The sequence below is a fragment of the Nestor notabilis genome, unplaced genomic scaffold (assembly GCF_000696875.1).
Source record: "Nestor notabilis isolate BGI_N333 unplaced genomic scaffold, ASM69687v1 scaffold1733, whole genome shotgun sequence".
NCBI classification, from domain to species: Eukaryota; Metazoa; Chordata; class Aves; order Psittaciformes; family Psittacidae; genus Nestor; species Nestor notabilis.
The window spans coordinates 1-27702 of record NW_009923063.1 but is presented as its reverse complement, the minus strand read 5'-3'; the positions used below and the strand labels follow the sequence as shown (position 1 = coordinate 27702).

General features: G+C 36.9%; 1 protein-coding gene across 1 annotated transcript in view; it reads right to left on the bottom strand.

Annotated features, from left to right (window-relative positions):
* Positions 1–22513, bottom strand: part of MRPS5 (mitochondrial ribosomal protein S5) — a gene marked incomplete at its 5' end in the record, with an annotated part of 34173 nt that extends 11660 nt beyond the window's left edge. Inside the window, 4 exons of the mRNA XM_010011919.1 lie at positions 8138–8172; positions 11163–11396; positions 11694–11819; positions 22376–22513. Of these exons, the coding sequence (XP_010010221.1) occupies positions 8138–8172; positions 11163–11396; positions 11694–11819; positions 22376–22513 (533 nt within the window). The remainder of the gene's footprint in view (positions 1–8137; positions 8173–11162; positions 11397–11693; positions 11820–22375) is intronic.
* Between the last annotated feature and the right edge of the window lie 5189 nt (positions 22514–27702).

Genomic DNA, 27702 nt, shown 5'->3' with positions numbered 1-27702 from the left:
TTTCTTGAAGCCTCAATATGATTTCCATAATTTATCACAACAGCTAAATTAAACATGCATTACTGATATACAAATTAAGCAGTGCCCCCCCTTTTTCCCTGTATGTAGTTCTTCAGTAAGCTAGACTAGTTGTAGTGTTGTATCTGAAAGCAGGTTATTATACAACACTTGGTCATGGCTTAAACATGCTTCCTGAAATTCATACACCACTTTCCCCACACACACACACTCCCCGCCAAAAATCCCCTCCCACCCCAAAAAATTCCACTGACATCACAAGGTACAGATTAGGAATGAGTGCTTCTGAAAAAATCCACCTTGCTTTCATTAAAATAAAGATGCTGTTAAACTCAAGGTGCACATTCTAGAGAGCACTTTGAAGAAATATCATCTTTGCTAATGGCTTATTCCGAGCTATTTTTATTTCTGCAATCTTATTGCTTACAAGCAGAAGCTAAAAAAACCAAGCCCCCTAAGATGAAAGTACCTGTGGAAATAGGCTATTTACAGAAAAGGCAACATGATTATGAAAGAAGAGAGTGAAGTAGAGTGATCTCCCCAGGAGCATCAAGAGCATATTATTTTTGCTGTGCACACACTTTTTTGTCTTCCACTGCCAATCTGAATAAGTACGTGTAAAAACTCAAAAGTTGGCATGTATATTGTCAAAATCAGAGGATGTGATGTTTGTAGAAATCTACTCAAGAATTATTTTTCTCCCTTTCCAGAAGGTGGCAATAAAGACACATGCAATGATTTCTCCAGAAGGCTTCTTAAAACTGCACTTGTCAGCTGTTTCTGAGCAGCTCTGAAGGAAAACGTGTTCAGTCACCCATCACAATCAGTGCTACTGCATCTCTCCTGAAACACTGTGAAGGCCTTTCAAGTTTGATAATGTACACAGGCAGCTATGACTACTGAACAACACTGTCCTTAGATTCTCCCTGCCACAGCCCCATGCCTCCTCACATCTAAGCAAGCAGTGCTCCTCTGGAGTGCGCTCAGCACTGCTTCCTTTCCATCTTGAAAAGAAAGCATGCAGCTTAAAGCCTATCATTAAACTGCATTGGAATTAAATAATATACAATGAAACAGTGTGACACTTTTAAAACAGCATGGCCTCTGAAAAGTGACTGAAACTAAGACACAATTACCCCTATTTACTAGATTGCCACTCAAGCTGGATTTAACAATAATTTTTTAAATCTGAAAACAGATGCATTCTCAAGCTTAATCACAGTGTACCTCAAATTGACTGTCTCCCTGCACCCATTATCCAGTGGTCATAGCGCAAATTCACCTAGATCCCTCCCTAGTTCTCCCTTTGGTTCCTGCCCCAGACATCCCACAAGTCTTGTGCAATACTAGAATTCTCTTCCCCTGCATTACATGTGTCCCCTATCCCTCAGCAGTAACCCCCACATAGTCTGTAAGGTGCTCTGGAAAGCCACATCTTAATAGATGTCATCCCTGGACCACGGGGCTGATGCCACTCCAGTACAGCCCCAGGAGGAGCCAAACAGAGCGTCTGTTTCTCCGAGTCTGTAATTTTGGCTCCCCTGCCTGCCTTCGTGCTCCTCTGGTCTGTGCACATGAGACACCAATGCATTTACGGTTCTCCTGTGATGGTCTTGGGAGGAGTGCTGGCAGGGTGTCACTTGGGTTCCTTTACCTGCTATTGCCTCTGCACTCCTTTGTGTATGGGCAGAGACGTCTTTTTATCACATAACCTAACAGTCAGTGCTCTCTCCATCTTGGTCATCAGTAGAATGATTCTCTCTTGAGGAATCTGATTCAGCAGCTATAACCTCAGAAGCAGAAAGATTAGAACAAGCCATCCTGCTTGCAGTAAATCCACCCCCCAAGTACTCAAGGCAATGGAGAAACTGCAATACAGAAAACAATCTGAACTCTTCTACCCCTCGCTCAGCAAACAGATGAAAGTTTTTGACCAGGCACTTGAAGTGTTTTTCATAGCAGTTGAGTCATCACAGCTCTGGGACAAACCCCAAGTGCAGTTCTCATCCAGATTAATGAGCCAAACCTGCAGAGAAACTACTGCCTAAACTGTAGTTAGTGCTGATAGTTTTCCTGTGGAACTCTCTCATTTTTATAACTCATGAGGAAAAATAAGATGGCTCATATGCCCTACCAACACAGCATGTTGTCTATTGTGGCTTCATACTACAGCTAATATCTGAGTACAGATCCTTTGGATTAACCCCACAATAATGCAAGCCTAAAAGGAAACAAATGGCTTTGTTTCCTTTCCAAAGGATGATCCATAATCATGCCAAATTATTACCCGCTTAAAAGCTTCTGAATGTTCTAAAGGCCAATTATTTCATCCATACTGCCTGACAGGTAAAAGGGATAAAAGACTGAATTATTTAATCAACAGAACCAGTGTAAGGTGGTATCCCTAAATGCTACTTCAAGAGCAGGCCAAAACTCTTGAGAACCCCAAGAATATCAGAAATGAATTCTAGTACACAGTTCTTACCTCTCGCTCTTTCCTCTGACAGGTTGCTTCAGATGCTCTCTTAGAAACTGTCTGAAATTTTCATTGTCAGTCTAAAGACACTGTCAGTATCATCCAGGGAACAGAAAACTTCCCTGTAGTTTTAAAAGCAAAATCTAGAGCTTCAATACCCCAAAAGTACTTTTGAGCCAATATCTCACTTGAAGTAAATTATTACTCAGATAGTATCCTGTCTACCATATAATTTTTCAGTCAAAGATGTCAAACAATGGATCTCAGACACTGTAATTTCATGCATCATTTCCTTTTCACAAGCCTTTTTTTTATTGCACCCTTTGCAAAAACAACAGCTAGAAAATAATTTCCAATGACTTACAAGAAGAAAAGAAGGGTTTAGACTACATATTAAGGAATATTCTTTTTGGTACAAGTAACAAGTCTACCGAGATTAATTCTGTGGTCTTAAAACAAATACGTACTCATGGGGTTTTTACTGCTTCATGGAAAATTGAAACTATGGTCTTATACTCCCTACAAACAACCTCCTGCTGCAGATAGACAATTTATTTTTGTTTAGTGGATGCAGAACAAATGACGACAGAGTGATATAGTTAGTAACTGTCTTCTGTGTTCATATTCCCTACAGTCGCATGCACTTTTGTGGCAATACATTTAGGAATACGTAAGAGAGGTTCTTCATATCATTTTGACCCAACGAACCTAAGCTTTTTTGGATTTTATCTGTTTTCCACATGCCAACATAGAGCTACTGCTTCTGAGGCAAGTTAATGCTCTTGCTCTGATTCTGGCTAACACGCAGCTCATGCTAACGCCTGGCGTATGCTCAAGCAGCTCCATGAGGTCAAAGGAAGAGCAACACAGGCAAACATCATGCCCAAGAAGGTCATTATTCAGCCACTGCCACCTGCAGCTTACCATCCCCTGCAGTGATCATCCCTGCACAGTGATTGCCAGGCAGGCAAATTCACAATCCCCTAGCTCATGGCAGTTGTACAGACCAAACTTCCAAGGTGGATGGTATAAATATGTCAGGTTATCCAAAAAGATTTTGAAATGGATCCAACAGCAGTGCACTGCTGAGGTTTTCACGCTTCCCCTGTGATACAGGGAAGCACTGTGACAAAGGAGCAAGGATGAGAACTCAATGTTAGTTTGGCAACTATTTCACTCACAGCTGCACAAGTTACAAGTTGAAAGTTACAAGTTATGAATTAGAGAACTTTTGATTTAGAAACCTCATGAATTAAGTGATGAACTAGTGAATTCACATGTTAGACTAGTCAGTACAAAGGGGATTCAGCACTTGTTTGATGTGTGTGTTTTCCTTCCTAGTAAGCTCATAAGATAAAGTTTAATTTCCAGAGTATGCTCCCCGTCATGAAACACTCAAAAGGGACACTTTCAGGTCTTACTGATTACTAGGTCTCACTTCCTAATTTTGATTGCACTACTAGTACCACTATAATACAGGATATCATGTAAGCTACTTTACTTACTATGTTACCATGTTGACTTTGGAGAAAAATAGAAGAAAAATTTATCTGAGAATGGATGATACACAAAATTAAGCCTTCCAGTTAAAATAAGAATGGCATATTTCAATTACAGTCATAAATTTTAATTACCATTATTATTACATTGTGTTGATGTAAACAAGGTAGTAAATACTACCTCCAGTTCTAGTCACAGAAATTCTTCTTATATGAAATATATGAACAAACAGGAAACGTGCCTTCAGGTTGGCAGGGAAAGAAACAAACAGGTAGCCCAAATCACCCACTCTAAGTAGGAAAGCCTGTAGGAAAGCCAGAAACAAACCCAATATGCAATCCCTGCTGTTGTCCCTTAACACTCTCTCAAGCTAGCTTTATCTCTCTGACAACTTTAGCTCTAATTTACATGAAAATCTGACCTTGTTTGTACCCTATTCTACAGCAGGGAAAAATCAAGTTTGCTTTTCTGTTTCGACACTATGAGAAAACACTTTAATAAACAATTTCTCACTTATAGCAAGGGAGCACAGTCTTTTTATTAGCATAACCAAGACAGAAAGAGGCTTTTGTATCTTTGTCCATAAAACAGTAATTTAAAGTGGCTTTCAGTTTCTTGCTGCGAAGTATAATTTCCAAACAAACATTACTTTAATCTCCTGTAGTGTTGTAAAGATAATGGAAAAGACATACAGAAATAGCCATCTATTTAAAATAAGAATGCTAAAAAAGATCTGTTTATTTCAAAACTCATACTATCAGAAAATGACTGGACTCTATTATCTTGGGCTCACTACTGGTTTCGAATACAGAACTTTGTGCTGCTGCTGCTATTCTTTTAAAAAAAAAAACAAAAAACCCAACCCAAACCACCAAAACCAACCCATTCCTCTCACTCAGTTCACAACTGTGGCAACCTCATGTAACAGTGGAGCCTCAGCCTGCTGTTTTATTATTCAAGTATAATAAAGCATTGAAACAATTTCTATAGCACAAGGAAGCACTGCATAGCATTTTGTTGTTTAATAAATCTAACTGCAAATCATAATGCCAGCACAAAAAGGCCAGCTTTAGTAAATACCTACTATATAGTAAACAAACTGACAGTCAGTCGAGACATGTCACAGTAACAAAATAGCAGCACTTTTCTGCAATGTGCCCTTTCGATTAACTGAAAGCGCTTCCAACTGCAGGGCTCATTAACAAAAATCACTTCTATGAGCAGTGCCCATGCAACTCAGCTATCACAAGTTGCTTTCCAACACAGACACAGCTAAAGGCTAAGCGGTCTGGTCTCTGCTCCATCAGAGTCAAAGCCCTTAGTGCCCAGTCCAAAACCTTATTTACTTAAAGGGGCTTTAACAATATGTGTGGGTTTTCCAAACCCCACAACAATCTCTTGTGTGTACAGCTACTCCTGATCTAAGAGTAACTAAAAAAACCTCAAAAAACAAACAAACAAAAAAAAACCCAAAAGAAAGAAGAAGGTTTTTCTGATTCTTCAGCATCCCATATGAAACCACACATCCCTGTGATTTTAAACCTGAGAATAATAGATTAATTTTGTGTGTTAAAATAAGAATGTATGAAAAGCGTATGGTGCAGTTCAGGACATCTCATTAATGCTCACATAAATGTTCATTTTTATTGCATTTATCATTCTCAACATAATCCCTAAAATACTACTCGATGGGAATTTGGTATGTATAGGGATCACCTGATCCACTTGGATATGATAAGAAGATCAACGGTTTTTTTTGCAATAATGCCATCCTTTAAAGGCTGTTTCAGAGAAGTCTGGACAAATGCACATCAGCATATTTAATAAAGAATAGAAGCATGCTACCCATTTATTACTGAAATAAACCACCTGTGGCATTAAGTGCAAGTTTGCTACTCATTTTATTTCCTGACATCTCTAGGCACCAATGACAAATCTGACAATAATATATTAGAGATACTTGAGAAAACAGAAAAAATCTTGATACCGAACTCATTTGTATAGGCTTATATTCATGTCTGTTTAAATATACATGTCATATATGAACTGTCAGTGAAGGTCAGATCCTTTGATAAATGTTATCTTAAGACTTAGACTGAATACACTCACTAATGTAAAAGATATACCTCATTAAAGTAACTTTAATTTATTTTGTTCTTGTGCATACCAGCACCACTTTACGCATTCTGTTGAAGATTCTGGTAAGTCAAAGTTGATCTTAAACAGCAATTTGGTTTTAAAATAAAGAGTGATCATTGTCAAGATAACAGATGGGACCCTACAAATACTGATCTTACTCCAGGTGCTGGAATGCTAAAAAGTTAAAAATGAAAAAATTTTGAGGACAAAAAAGTTTAAAGACAATTGAGGTCTGGCAAGAAAATCAGTGCTTGGCATTTATAACTTACTTAGAGATATGCAGGGCAGAACAAAGTTGCTGTCTCAAAGAGATTAGTCTGAATATGAGATTTTAGTATGACCACAATGCAAAATCTTGAGACTGAGTAACTGTTTTCAAGTGCATCTTACTAACTAAGAACCAGTTTTGTCAAACAAAGCATTTAAAAAGAATTTGCATGAAGGAAAATCAGCTCTACTAACAGTATATGACAGTGCATGATAGGGATATCTCTTGTGGACTTTGGTAGTAGAACACAAGGCGCTGTGAGTGAAACTAAATAGAAATTCAAAACACAAATAGATTCTTTGGAACAAATACCTTGTCTGGACACAGGTACAACATAATACTGGTTAAAAATAGTGGTAAGGTTTCAAAGACTTGTTTGGTAAGTGAAGCTGTAGTAATGACAAGAGTAAGGTGATGAACAGTCATCTCTATGCATATAAAACTGTGTAACAACTCAATTGACAGACAATTTTATTGTGATAAAAGCCTGTCAACATTCATATTAAGCAAAAAGACACACTGTGCATCTATCACAGAATGTATACTGATTGAGGTTAAGACCTTGGCTCTCAGATGATAATGAGAAATGAGAGTTATCTCTTTCTCCAAGCAGCAGCTAGACTAGTATAGTTTTTCAATAATTAAGCAGTTAAATATTAATTGCAAATAAAGGTTCTGTTTACAATCCTGAAAGGAACATAAATTTAATAAGCAATTTCAGTCGTAGGTAAGTAAATACAGGAGAATGTTCTAAAGCGACAAGTTTAAACAATTAGTCATAGACAACATGGGTTCATGAGGGAAAAAGTCATCTTTAACTAACTTAATTTCCTTTTATGATAAGATCACCCATCTAAGCTGACTGAGGGAAGCCAATAGATGTGGGGTTTTTTTTTGATTTTAGCAAAGCTTCTGAAATTGTCTCTCCCAGTATCCTTATGGACAAAATGTCCAGCATATGGCTAGACATGTCTATAAATTGAGTGAACAATTAGCTGACAAGTCTGGCTCAAAGGGTTATAGTAAATGGGGTACATGAGGCTGCCAGCCTGTCACCAGTGGGTTCAATTTTAGGGCCAACACTGTAGTATTTTTATAAATTATGTGGATGCAGGATTGGAATGTACATTAAGAAAATTTGCCAACGATGCTAAATTAGGAGGAATTGTGGACTTCCTTAAGGGTAGAGCGACCTTACGGTGAGATCTGGATAGAGAGCTGGACCATCACCGAGCATATGAAATTTAACAGTATTTCTTCCCAGAAGATAGAATAAGTTAAAACATCTAGGACAAGTGAATATTTTATTACTTGAAAGGCATAAAAAATGAGATCTTCATTCTACTCACTCTGTGCCGTGTGCAACCGCTCCCTCTTCTTTAATTCCTTGTTTTACAGGCAGAGTTATACAACTTCCTATCTGTAGTTTGTCTGAGAAATAACCCTACCTCTTTACTATGGTAAATTTTTCCCTCTTACGGTTGTCTGTGAACTAGTAAAGCTTTATTTGCAGGCATTTACCATTTCAGAGATACTCAAAACCACCTTTTAATTCGATATCATTTGCTCAGCAGAGAAGATAAGGCCCCAATGAAAAGAGGAACAGCTGAAACAGAATACCAGACTAATTCCTACTGCTGTAAGATTGACTTGGCAAAGGCTAGTTAAATAACTGCAAGCTCAATATAAAATAGTGACAATTATTTGAAGTCCTTAAAAAGATTTGTAATGCTTACCTCAATGACTCTTGTTTCAAAATCTTCATAGGTTTCTGTTGGGAGAAAAAAATAGGGCATTACATTTCCTTGTATTACTTATCTAACAGCACAGCTCTCTGCAGGTGGTATAATTTAAAAAGGACACAATTTTTATGTAACTGTAATTTATAAATTAATCTCAGCAGTAAGTAGAAAAGGTAAGAATAATTTGAACAAACATATCTAAAGTGAGCTTTCTTAGTTGCTTCCTTTAAAAAGACCTCAAATACGGTTTTTTTACTTGACACAATTCACTCAATCATTCAATTTTTTAGAATAAGGCCAGTGACAAACAGCATCTTATTTATAAAGCATAGGTTTGGGTGTTTTGGGTTTTTTTTAATTTCTTCAGTAAAATCAACTTATGTGAAGAAAACTAGTTAGAAAAAAAATTCAGATAAATGGTAACTTCTCAGAAAGTGTAATACTACTTGTTATAATTACAATACAGCTTGTTATAATTAATAGCTAACAACTGTTATATATATTCATTGTGCTCTGTTAGGGACCCCAATCTCCAACTGCAATCAATAAATCTTCCATAAATGCAGTACCATAAATGCAGGGTATTAAAATGGAAGACTGTCCAATCTAAACAACCAGAGTAGCATACAGGAAGAAAAATAATCACTTTTTAAATGGTAAAGCAAGACATACAAATTTAACTACTTGCTTTGAACATCACAAAGAAAGCAAAGCTGACAGAAAAACTCAGACATCCTCAGAATCTGTTGAGTATTTTAATCACAGGCTAAGCTATACATCCTTCTTTCAGAAATCACTGCAACTCACCACTTACACTGAAGCCTTTTTTGTTAAATTATATCTGACATCCTTCCTCTTTCTTTCCAGCTGCAGAAATGCTTTGAGAAATAACTATCCACAGCATGTTATGAAAACAGAATGTTTTGGGTTTTCACTGGCTGGCAGTGAAATCCTTCCCTAAATACTACTCTAAAACTGCAAATGAACCTCCAAGTTCATATCCACTAAGCAAAGGCTGTAAATGGTTAAAAAGCAAAAGGTAATTCAACAAATGGGTCACTTCCATAATGACCTAACTATTATGCAATATTATTCAGAATATTCTGAAACTTCTATTAGGCAATCAACAGGGATTCAAAGAAATTGCAAGTATTTCTTAATACGTGTTTCTGTGAACTACGAAAAAGGGGAGGATAAACCAAAACAATATATAGCCACTTCAAATAATCACAAATCACGTATCCAGGATTCATTGGGTTTATTTCTCCTACCACCTTGACACCGCCAAGAAAATAAAATTCATACATGCATAAATGTTGTTTGCAACAGCTGCCACTTCTTTTAGTGGAATAAACTACTTGAAGATATATTTAAATTTAAAAACAGCACAGTCTTGTGTTCAAAGTATGAAACTAGAACTATGAAATTTTCTCAACTTTCTCTATATTCCACCACTGACTTACAGGGAATTTGTAACAATCTATTAATTTCTCAGATTTTTCAGTTGTAAGATTCAGTGACAGTCTGCCAAGTCCATTGCTACGTCACTGCCTTCCGTGGAATATTTGCTTTCAAGGTAATAAAATAAAACACGGAGAAGTAAATATAGAAAAGCTTTCATTTGTGTACTAAAGCATTATGTTGATATTAAAATAGAATGAATTGCTCTTAAAAATGAAGACAACAAAAAAAAAAATTTAAACAGATTGCCAGGCAAGCTCTCCTTAAATGAACAAGGTAAATCTGAGGAAAACCACGTATCTTAGGCACTACAGCAACACAAGCCACAAAATCATCTATTCCAGCTACAGGAATGGAAAACCTGAGAAGGGAATGGAGAAATAGCAGACAGCAACAATGGCATTAGTTTATAAAACAGAAAGCCACAAAAACTTCAATCTACATGGACAAAAGCAATAGATCACACTGGAAAGACAATGCTCTCACTGCCTTATGGCTCAGTTCAAAGCATGGCTGAATTTTTAGTTAACATCCAATAGAATGTAACCAGATAATATTCACAGACAGAAAATAAATTGATAAACACAAAGCATCAGGCAGACTGGGGAACAAAGGTGACTGCAAGATCAGGCAACAATATAATCATGATTACATGCATGTAATTTCCCATTTATGTTGACTTGTTGCAACATATGTTCCAAGACGCAAGCCTGCACTGGGATAACATATTCTTGGACAAAGAGAGCTCCGAAAACATGAATAAGCTTAACACTTGGAATGACTGCAACAACCCTGAAACAAGAGTGCTAGGAATAAATAAACAAACAAACAAACAAACAAACAAATTCGACTGTTTGTCTTAGCTCATCTTACTAGAAAAGCCTAAAGAAAGACAAAAATAAACATACAAGCATCATTAACTACTTCACAAGAAGAACTCAGCTGAATGAGTAACAACTCATTTTCGTATTTAACCAGTCAAAAAGAATTAGGCTTCTAAATGTTAAACAAAGCTACTATAGAATTTCTAGTGGTTTGAATCAGAGCACTGTAAAAAAAAGTTAAGGTCATCACTCTATGTACAGGACTTTTAGTTTCACTATGATGATTTAACAAGACAGCAAATAAATAAATAAATATCTTCTATTAGCTACATTCAAACTACATCATCTTTAACCACATTTCATTATTTGACTAGGAAAAAAAGCCTGATTAAGCCAACAGGATCCTTTAAGAAACCACAAAAAAACCCCATGGCTATATTTCATACTCCTGTAACAGTCTATAACATAGTATGTTACTCTGTGATACAATATAACATAATACAGTCTACGACATAGAGTCTAACAGCTATATTAAACTAAGCAGTGATTTAGCAAGTTTCACTTGTGTTAACACAACTTGTTCTTTGATTTAGCTGCCTTGCTTCATGTATGGGCATGTAAAAGAGAAGAACTAAAATCAATTTTCAGTTGCATGAAAAGCCTTGATCTCACTTACTCCAAGCCCCTTATCAGAAAGGCCAAGTAAGACTAAGACACATAATCAGTTTTCTTACCTCCATTAGGACCTGGGTCAGGAGGATCCAGGAGGACACCTCCCCAACACTTTCCACTCCATCCTCCCTGCCTCTTAATTTTTATCTTTCTTCTCTTCTCAAATGTATCCCTCTGCTGAATAAGTTCTGACTGAATTCTCTCTCGTTCTTCTTTTTTTCGTTGTGTAATTGTCTGGACTTGCCCACTTTGTATCACAGGAGCGTTAAGACCGGGCCAGAGGAATCCAGAACGTCCTTAAAAGTAACAGAAAAAAACATGGTTTATGCCAGATTAAGAATGAAACCCTGCACACTGGAAAAATGCAATAAAATGGAAGGTTCTCACATATTTCAAGTGCCTTTTATGATACAGAATTTATATTTAAAAAACAAGGACACATTAAACAATCAGGATTTTTTTTTAAAGACAAAAATATATCAAACAGTTCTGACATCAAAGAAATTAACAGCAATTCATTGATTTATTAAACCAAGAAACATTATACGTGAAAAGGTCAGGACATGTCTTCAGCCCCTTATTTATGAATCTACCTTCACCAATCGCCTGGCCTTTATTCAGATTCTTCCTTAGCTTTTTCTTCCTTCTCTTTCCTCTTCCTTTCTTTACTCCCACACCAGTCTCCGCCAAAGCTCCTTTCCACAGCTCATCAGCTGTCACTGAAATAAAAAAAGCTTTCATAAGCATTGTACAAGTACAGCTTACATAGAAAACTGAAGTTGAACATAAAAAAACCCCCCAATTTGAACTGTTAACCCTTGCTTGACCTTCACTGGGATTTAAACTGCCTTGCTAAGTGATTCTCTACTCTCTGTATATACATCTGGAGCAGAGATGTGCCTCTACTGATGACTGCAATTGGGTAGGCACACAGCCACGTGCATGGGTTTTTAAATCGATTTTGAAAATTCTTTTAAGGCAAACATTCCTAACCAGTAATCAGTGAGGTTATTAATTCCCAGATCACTAAAAGAAAATCATTCATTAGAACTCTGCAACAACACCTGTAAGCACTTATCCAAGGACAAATATCAATGACAGCCAACTTGAATCACTCCTAAAATTATCCAAGGATTAGCCTGCTTTAAAAAGCCACAAACCACAAGAAGTTAACCAACAACATAAATCTGCTGCTGTGTTTCACCCAGGGGCAATGTTACTATGGCAGTTTAAATCTCATCCTCTCTAATTAGAAACTGATTTTGTTTATTTGAAGTAAGAAAAAAAAATCCAGTAAATGCTTTTAACTAGGGAAATTAAAATAACTATGCTGAAATAGCTACAGTTTCCCATCAGCATTTCATGCATGCTAGATAAATGCACACGAGAGTCCTGACCCACAGACTGGCAAATGCATTAGAACTGGGGAAGCTCTGCTATGTTGACAACATGGTGTGGGCCAGGAGCTATCCAAGATTTCCAGAGGTATCACTAGATGTCCAAGTTTATATTAAGATACAAAGATATGACACCCATCTTTTCAGTCAAAAGCCTTTTCAAAGTGGGATGCATGACTGTATGGTATATGCGCTATCCCCGGAGACGTTAAGGCTGGGCTGATGTGGTTCTGGGCAACCTGATCTAGTTGAAGATGTCCCTGTTCATTGAAGGGGGGTTGGATTAGATGAACTTTGAAGGTCCCTTCCAACCCAAACTATTCTATGGTTCTGACTGTGATTCTTGTTTGAGAAGTACAATCCTGAATCAAGTAGCCAAAGCTCAGTACATGGGGAAAGCAAGTGCACATGGAAGGACACACAAGTCGAGAAAGCTACAAAACAGCACTCCCTCGAGATGGACAAGAGCCTAGAAAGTCACTATATACACAAACAACATACTGCACAAATAGTACAAGCCAAAATATGCAATACAGATTTCAGCTGTATTACAGACAAGTGGAAAATGCGTACTATAGACAAACAAAAATGCCTATCGATAACAGCATTTATCACACTTCCTATGTGCTGTGAGGCAAGAATTGTATTTGCTCCTGGGTAGGCTTTAGTCCCTGTAGAAAAGAAATTTTTGTCTTTTCTAGACATTCAAGTGAACCCTAATGTCCAGAGGTTTATGGTTAAAAAAAAAATCCCACAAACAGTAAATGTAACATCAAGTGGCTTGAAAACAGCATCTGAACTGTCAGCCACTAAAAAAATTTCCAGCTGATTACAAACTGATGCATGTAGCTGTGTGCTAAAGAAATAATAGTAATTAAAAAAACTGCTGCTGCACAGAACTCACTAAACAGAAAAACTTAACTGCTGACTCGACGCGTTACTTTCAATAAAGGTCAAACGGTGATGGGTACTACGCTGTCTACAGCTAGTGAATATTACCCTAAGATGACACTGCATTAAAGTTCAGTCAGAAAAGAACTGGTGGTAAGTAGGAAATCCATGATGCAGCTTTTGATGTTCTAAAGTGGACTATAGGATTCTCACAAGAGTTGGAAGTCTGACGATCAATTATGTTAAGCTTCTTAGCTTATTCAGAAAACACTGTGTAACTAGCAATCTATTTTTCTTCATGATAATGCTGCTAGCCTGGAAACTTGGAATTCCAATAAAGGTATTTACATTTTCTTTGCAAGGTTATTTTTAAGCTGGAACAGTTCCCCAAGCTGCTGCAGTTTTGTGTGGCCTCATGAAGGGTTGTAACAGCTACAAACCAGGCTGCAGAGGGGCAGCAACAAGCAGTTGAGACACACGAACAGGGAGCTCTTGAGGTGGTTATACACTCACAAAAACCCCAGCACTTTGAGCTGCGTTCTAAGTATCTGTATGATAAGATCACTTAATTCCAGTAGAGGAAAGCAGCAAAAGGAGATTGTTTTGTACCAAAGGAGACCAGTCAATGCCAACAGATCCTGCGAGATAAGGTCAGATTGAGTCAAGTTTTGGCCTCAAGCACTGCACAACTTCTGACAAAATTAAAACCAGATGAAAACATCACATTCAGGAGCGAAGTGCAGTTCATCTAATCAGTCTGTAACAATACCATCATGTGCTTGGAAAGCAGCTGAATTTAATGAAACATCAGGAGCCTGCAGGCTACAGAGCTGAGAGTTCTTTGTAAGATGGCAGATATCACACTGATTTTAAGTGACAAGAATGGAATATGGAAGGGATAGGCTGCAGTCAAGAAGATTACAATGGTGGGGATACTGCTTACAATAGACAGGCAACACAGCAACAAAGAAAAAACCTGACCATAAGAAAGATCAATTTGACTTGGCAGCAAAGCACCAAAATGATTCAAGAGCACATACATAGGCAGGAGAAATGAGCTGTAGTGGAGAAAACTCGAATCAGAACCGGGAGTTGCTGTATTGCTTTTTGCATTTGCAGGTGCTCAGAAATTCTCTGAAGGTATGCAATCTCTTAGCGATTTATGGCCTTTCCTTTATTTTGCCTTTTTAAACTTTGTATTTTGCATGCTTTCCTCCAGAACTAAAATAGACCCTGTCATAAAAGCCACCACATTTCTACTCAGTTACCAAAAAGCACATAGCTACTAACTGAAAAAAACACATAAGAAAATGTGGCATATATAAAACTTTATTTTATAGGTTAGGAAAAGATCGACTATTTAATTTTCCTGAGAACATTCTTTATGAAGCTGATTGCTAACAACCACTAACAGTAAGTTTGCATGACACCATTCCATTCTGCTTAATCCACACAGGAGATGTTTGTAATATTTTGAAAAGGATTTGATTTTGTGTCTTTTTATACTGTCCCTGAATTTCAGGAACCCGACAGTCCCAGAGCACACTTCAGAGGAAGATTAGTATTAGATCACACCTCAGTAACTTACAAGTATTACTGAAAAGACTTGCTTTAAACTGTACCAGAAAACAGTATCCTAGATCCTGATAAACCAAGATTAACAGCACATTTATTTGCCTCCTGCAAGATGAGTTCCCAGCTTGCTTAGAATATGAACTACAGAAAAAGACAAGTAGCAGTAAATTGGAAAACTAAAGGGAATAAAAACGAGAAGAAAGAATCAACTTTGTAAGACAGCTATGTAGGCTCACTTCTACTTACAAGCAATTTTTCCTTAAGCTTTTTAATGACAAATAGTCTCGTGGCATCAGAGCAGTGGAGATCCAAAGACAATAATATTAATCATATAATAAAAAGACTAACGAACGTGTTACAATAAACATGCATCTTTCAATGTGCTGTTGCCCACTAATGCTGTTACATCTACGCATCTGTATTACCTCAAGGAACTTAGTAAGGTCTTTTCAATCACTAACATTCTCTTCCAGGTTTCAGCTTGGAATACACACTTTTATTAGCAGATGAATTCTAAAAAAGTATGGTATTTCAACCCCTTTCCTTCTCCAGACATCAGTGGGTTTGCCATTTCCAAAGAAAAAAAAGGATTTTGAAAAAATACTTTACACACAACATGAAAGAGCATCTGCAAAGGGAATGTGCTGCTTACAAACTGCATGATAAATTATGCAGTCTAGACTCAGCTGCTTCATGACCACAAGGAGATTTTTTTTTTTTCCCCTCAGAGGCAGGTCAAAGGCTTAAAAATCAACTCCTCTAGGAATCAAACTGCAGAAGCCTCACTACACTCAGGTGCAGAGAGCACTTCCTTGACCTTGTCTTCCCTGACAAACACATGCTTACCCACCTACAGGAAAAAGAACACACTCTTGTCAGATCATTTACAGGGCTTCAAAAGCAGCCCAATTCATAGAAGAAAAAGCCACCTAGAGCTGTAAATAAATAAAAAATTTAAAATATCCATGTCACAAATCACTGAAGGTTGTGAGGTTTTTCTAAAGAAGCGTCCCTATATCCTCATCCAATTCTTACTTTCTTCCAATAGCATGAGCTGCTGTTGCAGACAGGATGCTCAGTTAGATGGACATTTGGTCTGATGAGGCAAGGCTTTTCTCACACTCTAGAAATTCATTTTTGCCTTACTCCTCTAAAGACATTACTGTAAGGTATAATTTTCATATTCAGTATCTGTTGATTCTGAAACACATTTCTGAAAGAACACTATGGACTCTGTAATTTCTTAGAAAACACACACATTTCTATCACCTCACCACAACTGGGATCACTGATGACTGATTAAGAATAGGCCAAGCTTTAAACAGGTATAAAAAGCAAACAATGGGCCTGCGCTCAGAGCTGCTCTGTCGGTATAGCTGAAATTGGATGAGAATAAGGAAAACAGTATGTCACTTATTTCTACAACTTTGCCTTTGAGGTTTGTTGTAGAACAAGACACCATTGTATAAGATGTTAAAAACAAACCCATACCCACTCTTTTTCTCTGACGTAGTTATACTTTCAAAAGTCTAACATTATGGCTAACAATTTAAGGATGTGCATCTCTGATAAGAACCATATAACTGTACAGTAGATAGCGAAAAGTCTGTTCATGTCCCAGACAGCTTATAAACAAATTCTTTACTATCGAGAATTGCATTTCAGTATTTGTTCTGAACAGGCAAAGCCTCCAGAGAAAGGTCATTCTGTCAGTGTTCATGAACAATTAATATTAAGTCATGCTCCTAAAGCAGGATATGCTGAGAGTCCAGAAAGATGATGGAGTTAATCTTCATAAAACTTTTATTATATAGTTATTATCTACTATTGGAATTAAAGTGAACACAGTAATCCACTCACTTTTAAATTAAACAAGTTCTTAGCGACAACTTCACTGCCAATAAATTGATATCCCATCAAATAAGAGTTTTTATCATGGCACTGATATAATGAAACTAATTTATTAAGCAGACTCATCACTGCGGAACAGGCAAAGCTGGATTATTCCAATTACACTGGATTTTATGATCTCTTAAAAAATGACAATTGCAACCCCATCTCATCAGAGCTAACTGAAATAGTCTACAGGAGTTCTACACATTAAGCTTTCCTTGTAAAATGACAGCTTTCTTCAGATAGTTAGAAAGCCCAATAGAAGTTAATTTTTCTTAAAACTCTTGATAGGTTTTAGAAAACAATGGCTTTTAACCTACACTTCCGCTATTTTTGATAACAGATAACAACAATATTCTGGCATTCTTTCACCAATTTAACCAAAACTAATTATCAAGGCCAAAGAGAACTATGGTCAGGTGCTTCCTCAATTTGAAAAATGGAAGACAGCAATGACTAAAATGCTGTTCAGAAATCTTATCAAAACTTTCAAACCTTTGGTAAAGCTACACATCCCAGTAATGGCCACCTTTCAGTAGAACCAATTGATGCCTAAACCTGCTAGTTCTGGTGAAGTACACCATGAAAGGAATCCTCCGTCACATGCCAAGGTGCTGTATCACTGTAAAATTTAAAATGCTGTATTTTGTTAAAGCTGCATGCTGTTAATCTCAGAAAATTAATCATTCTGCCACTGTCATTGCAGGTTATGTATATATCCATTATGGGAAATCAAAATTTACAATTGAAATTTTTTTAGGAACCAGTGTTTAAGTCACAACAGCCTATATAACATCCCAGTAAGATTCGAAAACCGTTTTGTCAAAATCAGTATGTTCATCCCAAACGAGAGCTGCCCTTGCTACTTCCTTTATCTCCAAACTGCAACTGCCTGCCATCATGTGACATCATAGTTTCTCAACTCCCTGCCTAATCCCAGACAGCAAGCAAGAAAGTGTAGATCCATAAGAAACAATATGCTGCTGGATTACTCTGCAGTTTCCTAAGTGACCACATTCAAAATAGTTTTCTTCTACTGAAAGATACCTCTTATATTCTAAATGGAAGTGTACGATGTATACCTGACACTGAGTTCTGTTAAAAGATAAAAAACTCCTCCCATCCCTGCAAGCGACAGGCTGCTTTAACAAAAACATGCTCTTCACAGCTCTGCCTCAAACCTCCTAAGATGTCATCTTCTGAGGATATTATCTGTTAGTTCTATAGGGCCTTTATACACACCTAGGAAGTAGTTAAGAATATAAAGCATTCACTCCAGACAGCTCACTACTGAGTCACTCAAAACTTATTTGGATAGCAGGTGGTATCTCATGCACTGCAAGAATATGGACACTGAAAATGTCTGAGAAAGACAAGGACTACTGCAAGACCATAAAGAGGAACATTAGGTCATGTAAGATGTGAGAACCATGGGACAGTTGTAAGATAGTTTTAGATAAATTTCAGAGACTAAAAATTAGAACTGCACATATCTGTAATGTTTTTATTGAAAGCTTAAGCTCATTTCTACTTCCCACTGCTAGCTGGATTTCCACAATAGTGAAACAGGAAAAAAAACCCTGATCTAGAAATAAATTTTCTGACTTCTGTTTGGTTTTGCTAATAGAAGGCTGAAGCTTTAGGGGCTACCTGCTTATTCATAGACATTTAAGAATATAATTAAAAAATGTTAAAGTTCTCATTATGTGGATTGCAGGAAAAAATTAGTTTAGATGTGTCTGCACATTTCTTGTGCAAGGGAAGTCTATATTATTTATTACAGTAGTACAACAAAACCCCTGCAGCTAGAAAATATTATTCTGAAAGATGCAGCCATACTGTTCCACAAACATTGTGAATTACTCCACTTAACTGCAAACCTTGAACACACTTTCACAGTGCACTTGGCACTAGAATTTCACATTTTTTAAAACTGGCAATATATCACAATATCATCAAGAGTCTGTAGACATGGGATTTTCTGGTTAGCCACAATTCAAATGCTGAATAAACTCAGCTACAAACCCAGTCATTAAGAGACTAAAAACTTGTTAGCTTAAAGGAGGAACCAAAACTGCTGTAAATTATCTGGACAAACATCTGAGAAATTACGGGTTTTTTCTTCAAAACAACTTATTAAAAACCCAAGATCTTAACTTAGCTAATGGATGCTGTTGTAAATGCTAGTATGTTTTTTGCTTTGATTACTAAAGCTAGCCTTAGTGTCACAAGATAGATATGAAGAAAAGGTTTCAGTAAGGTCTGTAAAATAAACATGACCGGCCTTGAAACTAAATGAAAACCAGAGGCAAGGCACCTTCACAAAAGTTACACTGCAGAGCAACATATCAAAACCCAATAAAATAGCCCCCCCCTTACATACAATTAACTGTAAGGTTTTAATATTCATTACCCTTTTTCTGCCTAAAAACAATTAATCAACTATTTGTCAACATACAGGCACACCCCTAGTAAAAGTTAAAAAAAAGACAAAAGAAAAAGAAAAAGGCAGTTTTATATTTGGATCTCTTTATGTTGTTAATGCAGAAACATTGGAACTTTTCGTATTATACCAGTGACAGTAACAAGTGGTAACTCAGTAATTATTTATCTGGAGTGTTCATGCTTAAAGAAAAATTCTTCAGAACAAAACAAAACAACCCCACCAAACCCCAAAACAAAAACAACACACCAAAAACCCCCAAAACCAAAACAACAACAACAAAAAAAAAAAAAACCACAAAAAAACCAAACCCCCCCCCCCCCAAAAAAAACCCACAGAAGAAAAAATGAACAATTTAATCCAAAGAAAACTCACACAGAATTACAAAAATTTAATATAAAACGTAATTTAAAGGAGCAGGCTTTCAGGAGCTGATGTTTCCAAGAAAGAACACAGAGATTTATACTGAGTACAATTGCCTCCAGTATGCAAAGCCTCTAGAGACAAAATATGTTATTCTGAGTATGATTTTATATTGTTGGCCTGAAAGATTCTCCCTTGATCATTACAATCTAGTTCTATAACCTCTGAAAAAATCATCCTATTCCTTATTCTGTATTCTAACTAAGAGGACACATCACCTACCAACAGAGAAATTAAGTTCTTCTCATTTGTTCCCAAGGGTAGGCTAACGGAATTAATACTCTGATTGGGAAAGCAAGATTTTTATATAGTCGCAGTATCAAATAGAAGTTCTTTATTTTCATATACACTTGGATACACAACAGATGTTGAGAAAATTATGCTAGTTGATTTGGATGACTGGGATCAAAGATAACTCCTACGGCTTGGAGACACACACATGTGTGTGCCTCCGCTGCCTTCAGGAATGACAGCCCAGGAATGTACTGAGAGGAAGGGAAAAACTGATCTGCCCTGTCCTCTCAGACAAAAGTTGGAACAAAACAGGCACAATAAAGACATTATCTGCAAATACCAGGTCTATTGAGACACACTGAAAGAGGAGGCAAGACTTTTCAGAGGAAGTTATATATTTTTTAAGCATGATCTGAAAAACCTCAGGCCCTTCCACATCTGTAAATAAGCATGTGAGATTCTTAAGTAAATGGAAACTAAACCGTTTCCCATAGTGGGGACAAGGGAAACAGAAAAGGAGGGACAGAAGATAAGCCTGAGATAACAAGATCATTTAAAATTATTTCATTACAAACTCACTGGAATATGTCATAGGACAAGAATAAACTCATGTACGTTTCTGTGTCAGAGTTGCAGGAGACAACTATCCAGTTAAGGATCACACAGTGGCTAGGGTAGTTGCCACTCCTCTTATTTAAATTAATTCTGTCTATTTGAATGAGTTAAACTGTTTTAAGTTACATTGAAGCTACAGATGTGCCTACTAACAAGAGCATGTTAATATTCTTATAAGTATCAGATAGAAAAGTATGGTCACCTTTCTCAGCCACAAAGAACTTGCCATTTGGTTGACATTTCACTTGAGAACTGTTTCACGTAAAACGGTCATATCTGCATTTTTAATGTTACCACACAACTACACTGCTAGAGGATACGAATGATTTACACTGTTAAAATCTACTCCGTTTGAATTTTGAAGATTTTATTTTCTAATTCTGTAAGAGAAAATGTTCTTAGAAACTGTACTTTGAAACAGAAACCCTCAATCTTCTGAATCTGATGAATACATAAAGGAGGCACACTTATATTCTTCCAAGTTGTTACACCTTATTAAGCCAATAGCTATGGGTAGATTGCCTAAATATAACTTGTTCAAAATTTTATTAAGTAAACAATGCAGATGCCATCACAACATTTTAATTCAGTCATCTAACACATTTTTCATTAACTCATCTAACAAGAGAGCTGGCCAACTTTCAGCTAAAACAGAGCTCATCTAGACTTTGTGAATATGAACACATGCATAACTAAGAAAATAATCTAACCTACAAATTGTAATTACATTGCAATCACTTGCAATGCCATATTATAAATTTAAGATAAATAAAATAACAACAGTGCTTAGCTTCTTACATATTCTTATCTTGTGACTGCTTGGGTACCTAAGAAAAAGTTCTACATTAATTTTTTCTGCAGTTGGCACCCTTAGAAAACCTTTACCATGCAGAGCCTCTGGTTCACACACTGCAGCCTTTTGCAGTTCTTTTGAGACCTCCCTACCCTCAGTTGTTTGAGATCAGTCAATGGTCAAAATTTACTGCATAAGATTAACAGCCAGCCAGCATGACTGCTTAAAATATTTCTTTAGCAAATGTAGTAAAACTAGCATTTCTCTACATTAAAAATGTAGAAAACATAGTATTCTGCCACTCAGATGTTCAGAGGAACAGGAAGAGACCACCAGTTCTAACAGCTCGATTCTGTAGAGGTCTTGTATTTGATGGATTATAAACAGTCAAGGAACTGCAAACTGCTGCAGTTATCTCCTCCAGAGATTATGTTCTTACTATTCGTTTTTATCCCCTTTGGGATAGGATAAGGAACCACAAACCAGGTGGAATGGCCCCTTCAGCTATCTCAGTTCACCGTCCCAAGTGTGAATTTAAACAGCCTTTTCTCAATTACGGTATGTGGAGGAAAGTACTGCAGCAGGCCAGACAATCAGCAGGACATTGTCAACAGGCTTTTGTTTAAAGCATTACTGCATTTTAGTTATTTCTTTTTTGAGACAGCACAGCTGGATCAGTACGTCCTGCCTGTGCCTCAAAAATAAGTTAGAAAATAAAGACACGATTTATATTCTTAATAAAGGAGTATCCACCCAACGATGGATATTAGATGGATTGATTCACTGTGACATGAAACAAACCCTTGCTTGCTCTTAAAAGATAATAAAACGACCTCGTGCATGCACTTCTGTCAAATAGCTGTAGTTGCAACTACAATCTTAGGAGATAGGTAGCTAGAATAGATAAAAATGTGATTATACATAGATTTTCTTGCCCGTCTCTCTCCAAAGCAAAATTTTCTTTTCTTCTATTTATTGCAGATAATAATTTTACTCCAACTCCAGACTTACATGTATTGAAGAAACTGCTTTGTCTGCGTTGCTCTACTGTCACAGTGCAGGGGGCAGAGATGGAACATCTTGTCTGGAAAGCCCATGCCAGGCTAGCATACGAACAGCAATTCCCTTTCACTGGCGTAGAAGCAAACCCTAAGAATAAAGACAGAAAAGTGTTTATATAAGGGACATTTTCTTCTTTAAAACAGCATTTTGGCAAATACAGACACCAGAAGAAAAAAACAGCAATATCAACTCATACAGCTTAATTTCCAAAGGGCACTGAACTTGAACCTTCTGTCTTGAAGTGCAAAGCAAGTTGCAGGAGGTGGTGATGGTGAAATACTGCAATAGAAATTGTCACAAAGAGAAGAAATCTAGAAGGCTTCTAACATATTGGTGATAGAATGAGAATGCACCCTCAAAAAGTAGAAATACTGTCCTAGCAGCAAAATGTGCCTGGACACAATCGAAAGTGATAAATAAATATACCACAAAACCCTGTATGTGCTATGAAAATGAAATCTGAAACCAGCCCAATAATCCTGTTCAATATCATCATTAACGACGTGGATGGTGGGGCAGTGCATACCCTCAGGAAGTTTGCTGACTATACAGAACTGGGAGGAGTGGCTGATACATCAGAGGGTCATGCTGCCATACAAAGGGACCTTGACAAGTTGGAAAAATGGGTTGACAGCCATCTCAGTATGCATATTAAAGAAACTAAAAAGGGGTATACTGTCTTGAAGTCAACTTTTCAACATGTTATTCAGAAAATTACAATAAAAAAAAAATCTACTTCTTCCTAAAGTACATTTAAATTCTCTCTTTCCAGCTGCTTTTTAAAAGCAAAAAATAAGCATGACTTTTGCCGTGTTCCGTTACCACCCAGTATCAATAAAACAACCATTTTTTGCAGTCAGTTTTGCTCCTTCTAGGCAAATCAATTCACTTAACTGCTGTAATGTAGCAGGAAGTTCTAAAAATTCAAAAAGTAATCTTAAAATGTGAATTTATCATCATTTATTCCTATAAAAAGTTAAAGTTGACAATAAAATACCATCACGAAAAATCTGTGAAAAACTATCAATTTTCAGAAAATAAAAAGTAGCCTAGACACAAAAAAAGCAAAAAACAGGAATAGAAGGTTTTTAAATATCTGGTTGAATTCACAGAAAATGCAGAACATATCACTGAGTCATAGTATGAGACACATACAAACGATATGCTACAGTCACTACTCAAACACTTCAAACTGCTTACTGAACTAGCTGTCAGTTCTAATACAAACTACATAGACAATGTTAATGATAACTTTATAAGCACACACAATTAATGAGCTGTTTTGTGCATTTTTTTTCAATATGCATTTTATGACAAACTCTTCATCTACAAGATTAAATTAACAGCTCATCTGAGAATAATTTTCCCCCAAATTACATAAGGTAGTAATCTGTTTTTTGGACTGGTGTGCAATTAAACAACTTTTTTTTTTTTAAAGAGTGTCATGCATCTACAACAAATTCAAATTTGCACTTTGTGGCAGTATTTGTAATTTCCCTGTTAAACCCTTTAGCTGCCTACAGCTGGAAATTGCTTCAAAATAACTTGCAAAATCTAATCCCGTCTTGTTCACACATTTGCAAATTTTGTCATATCTCAAATGTGACTTTAAGTGGCACACTTTTGCCCACTTCACATACTTCCTGTTGGCCTATAAATGAACATATCTCCTGATAATTTCCTTGAACAAGCTTCTTTTAATACAAAGACACAGTAAAATTCCTAGTTCTTAACACCTTTTTGAGGAAAATGAAAAGAAAAAATATGGACGTTTATGAAGAGATGCAGTGGGTTAGGCTAGTGGCCTATGTAGCCCAACGTTCTGTGTCCAGTAAGCACTATAAACAGTTGGCTTGGGAAGAGTAAAAAGTGAGCAAATATGTACACTACTGTCCTCCTTTATATTTTCTCAGTCTCTGGCTACTTTCAGTACAGGTGATTTCCTCAGATTCATGTAGACATCTTGCATCCACAACACTCCTTGATAAGAAGTCACACAAATCTACTGCTCACCAGCAGCTCAACTGGCCCATAATGAGCCAACTTATTATTTTATGGCTTGTGAATAGAAGGAAAAAGTCGGATGTCAGAAAAAGAAACAGCCAAATGAACACTGGTGTGATAGAAAAAGGTCAGAAGACTTTCAGCTGATCAAGAAGTCTGGTGATCCAAAGCTATTTTAAAAAAGTACTACAACATCAAACTATTACAACTCATAATAGAGCTTGTTAAAGCCTATTGTGAGACCCTGGCTTCACTGAAACCAGTGACAAATCTACAGTTTTCTTTAAGGATTCAATCTTTAAAGTAAGAATAATTTATACTTACAAAACTGGCAGTGAGAGAATACCAGTTCTGAGCTGGCAATCAAAATTACATGTCTAGGAAAGCCTATGAACTGTGTTGACCATATTCTGGACACCAGAAGATGAGAACCTTGGTCTCTGAACTGCAGTAGGACAAAAGAGGAGGAGAAGTAGACATGGCAAAAAAAAACCCAACAAAACACCCCAAAACCTAACCAAACCAAATCTACATGATTTCCAAAGTCTGAAACATTGGTGCTGGTATTTAATAAAGTATACCCACACACTGGTGTACACATACTGCTACCAAGGGAGGAGACACTTTGAAAGGAGAGCAAAGAATAAATTTATGAAATGCAAACAGTTTGAAATGTCACATCTCAATAAAACAGCGTTTTAACATGTAAGTATGTACAGTTAATGCATCAGATCCTCAATTCCCGATGCATCCTCCAAACATATGATGGGATTCTTATCTAAAACCTGAATCACATGTAAAAGCAAGACAGGTCATGAATGCTGGACTGATGTCTTGCCACCAGCAAAAGACATGTCAATAAAGCAGAAAAAACCTGCATGTTTACTGTGTCATGCTCTGCACTAACATGAAATTAACTTCCCAGTGACACTTACATCCCTGCTACAAACATTACAATTAAAACCCTGCACTGACTTTTAAGTGCTGTCTTTCGCTGGATAAATACAAAATTTTATACAAGTATAAGTATACATATATTCAGCACTAAAAAAAAAAAAAAAAGAAAAATCACTTAACCACTGCTGTAAAACATGAACTGCTTTTTAAAAACCCTCCAGCTGCCTTGGAAAATTTTGGATGTGAAAGACTTAATTTCTCAAGCTAAACCCCACACATTTAAAATCACAGCATATGGAAAGGGTCATTATCTACCTGGGCTAAGCATGGAACACCAAAATAATCAAATCAGAAAGAGTTAGAGGGTCACACCTGGGGACACAGATTATTTTGATAAATTATTTAGGAGCAGTTGCAGCCCTTTACTTTTCCTAGTCCATTTGCAAGAAGTATTATTTCTTTTTTAGGATATACACTGTAACTAGACAGGGAAAATGTTCCCCTCCACCAAGGAAACAGCACTTGCCTGCTTTCAAATGTCCCTGAATGCTCAGACTTCAACTGCAGTTTGGCTACAGAATGGGCATCACTTCATTATAGATTGCCCTGAGAAAGGAAAAAGACCAGAAATTCACTAACTGCTTAGGGGTTTGTTTTGTTTTTTTGTTGTTTTTTTTTTTGTAAGGAGTGGAGGCAAGGAAGTTTTCAGGGGAATGTAGAAGGTAAAAAAAAGAGCTAGAGAACTTTATTTTGCCTTTGAAGGTGGAGGAGAAAAAAGGGACATACTCTGCTGAAAGCAAAAAACGTGCCCAGCTTCCAAGTGTTCTAATACCAAGCTTCAATATACTTTTACCAATGTAATCTGACCTTTCTTCCCACCTCAGTTGCCAGCTTTCCCTAGAAAACACACAGGCATTCATGTAGTTCATTATCACTTTTGCACAGAACTTAAGTGAATACAAGCTACCTAGGCTGTATAAAGGATCCTGAAACAGGTTCACCTAGATTTATTAGCAGGGTGCATAGCTGATGGCAGACAGTGACTCTAACAATGGAAGTTACTTTGGAGAAAAAGTGAGAATAAAAGGAGATGTTGCAAATCATCTCTCCTATAGGAATTTTCCATAGTATGTACTTTTCATCAGGACCTTTGTAGATTCCTCACTGGATACATACAGGATGTTGGCTACTAAGCACGGCATCCCCTAATGATTCCAAAACCTACAATCCAGAGGAAAGCAAAGGGAAGAAGAGATGTTTCTCCTGTTCCTGCCAGCTGCTACGAAGAGAACCCACCAAATACTATAGGGATTCACAGCAGCAAGGTACATACAGACAACAGCATGAGAACAAGAGGAAATACTGACCCAAAGGCTCTGCAACAGTGTCAAGGCAGCTTGGGTGAATGGGGGCAGAGTTGCTGAAACACAGGCAGCAGAGTTGCAAATGGAGGATACTTAGCAATAGAAAAGGATAAGGTACCCTTAGCACTGCAATAAGTACACTTATACCATCCTAAGTTTCTGACAAAACCTCACTAGGATTCACTGCCTAAAACCAGGATATAATGAAAAGATTTCAGTTTTCTCTTATGAGAAGCATGCAAGTTGCAAAAATTACCTATATCAAGAATAACCACATAATTCAGAAAATGCCACCCAGCAGAAGTTTTCAGTTACACATTATTACTTCTCGTGATATATCAAAAGACAATCTTCCCAATTTTCTGACCACAATTTTTGAAGGACAGATCCAAAGTCAATTCTGATCCTTTGTGGAAAAAATACTCGTGTTCTCTCTTCCTCCTATGTATACTTTAACCTCTATTGGGAAAAACAGTACATTTGATTTTTGAAAAGCATCTGCAGAAATAAATGCCTACAGAAGAATTTGAGATGTCTAGAAGATAGATTCCTATCAAATAAAAACGTCCAGAAAGACGTAACAAGAGAAAGGCAGAATGGGTGGGAAGAAAACAGTATTTGAATTAGAAAGTAAACCACCTCATTCCATTATCTTAAGGCACATATTACTGCCCAAGTTACTCTGATGGGCTAATAGATAACTGATATAGGCTTCCAAGGGCACAGCTGGCCAGCCCCAAACCCTGTAATGATGAATAAGATCTATGTGCCTAAAGCCCATTTATGATTTGAAGTACATGCTTACTACATTTGAAGAATAACATATGGAAACTACTAAGCAGTGACAACAGCAAACTTGTGCACTGATGACAATGCAAGTGTAAAGCTACTTATTTCATGTCCTGGAAAAGAATAACACATGCAAAATCAACTAGGTTGATACAAACTAGCAAAATACAGTCTTTTTGAAAATACTGTTTGTTTTCATAGAATCATAGAATAGTTTGGGTT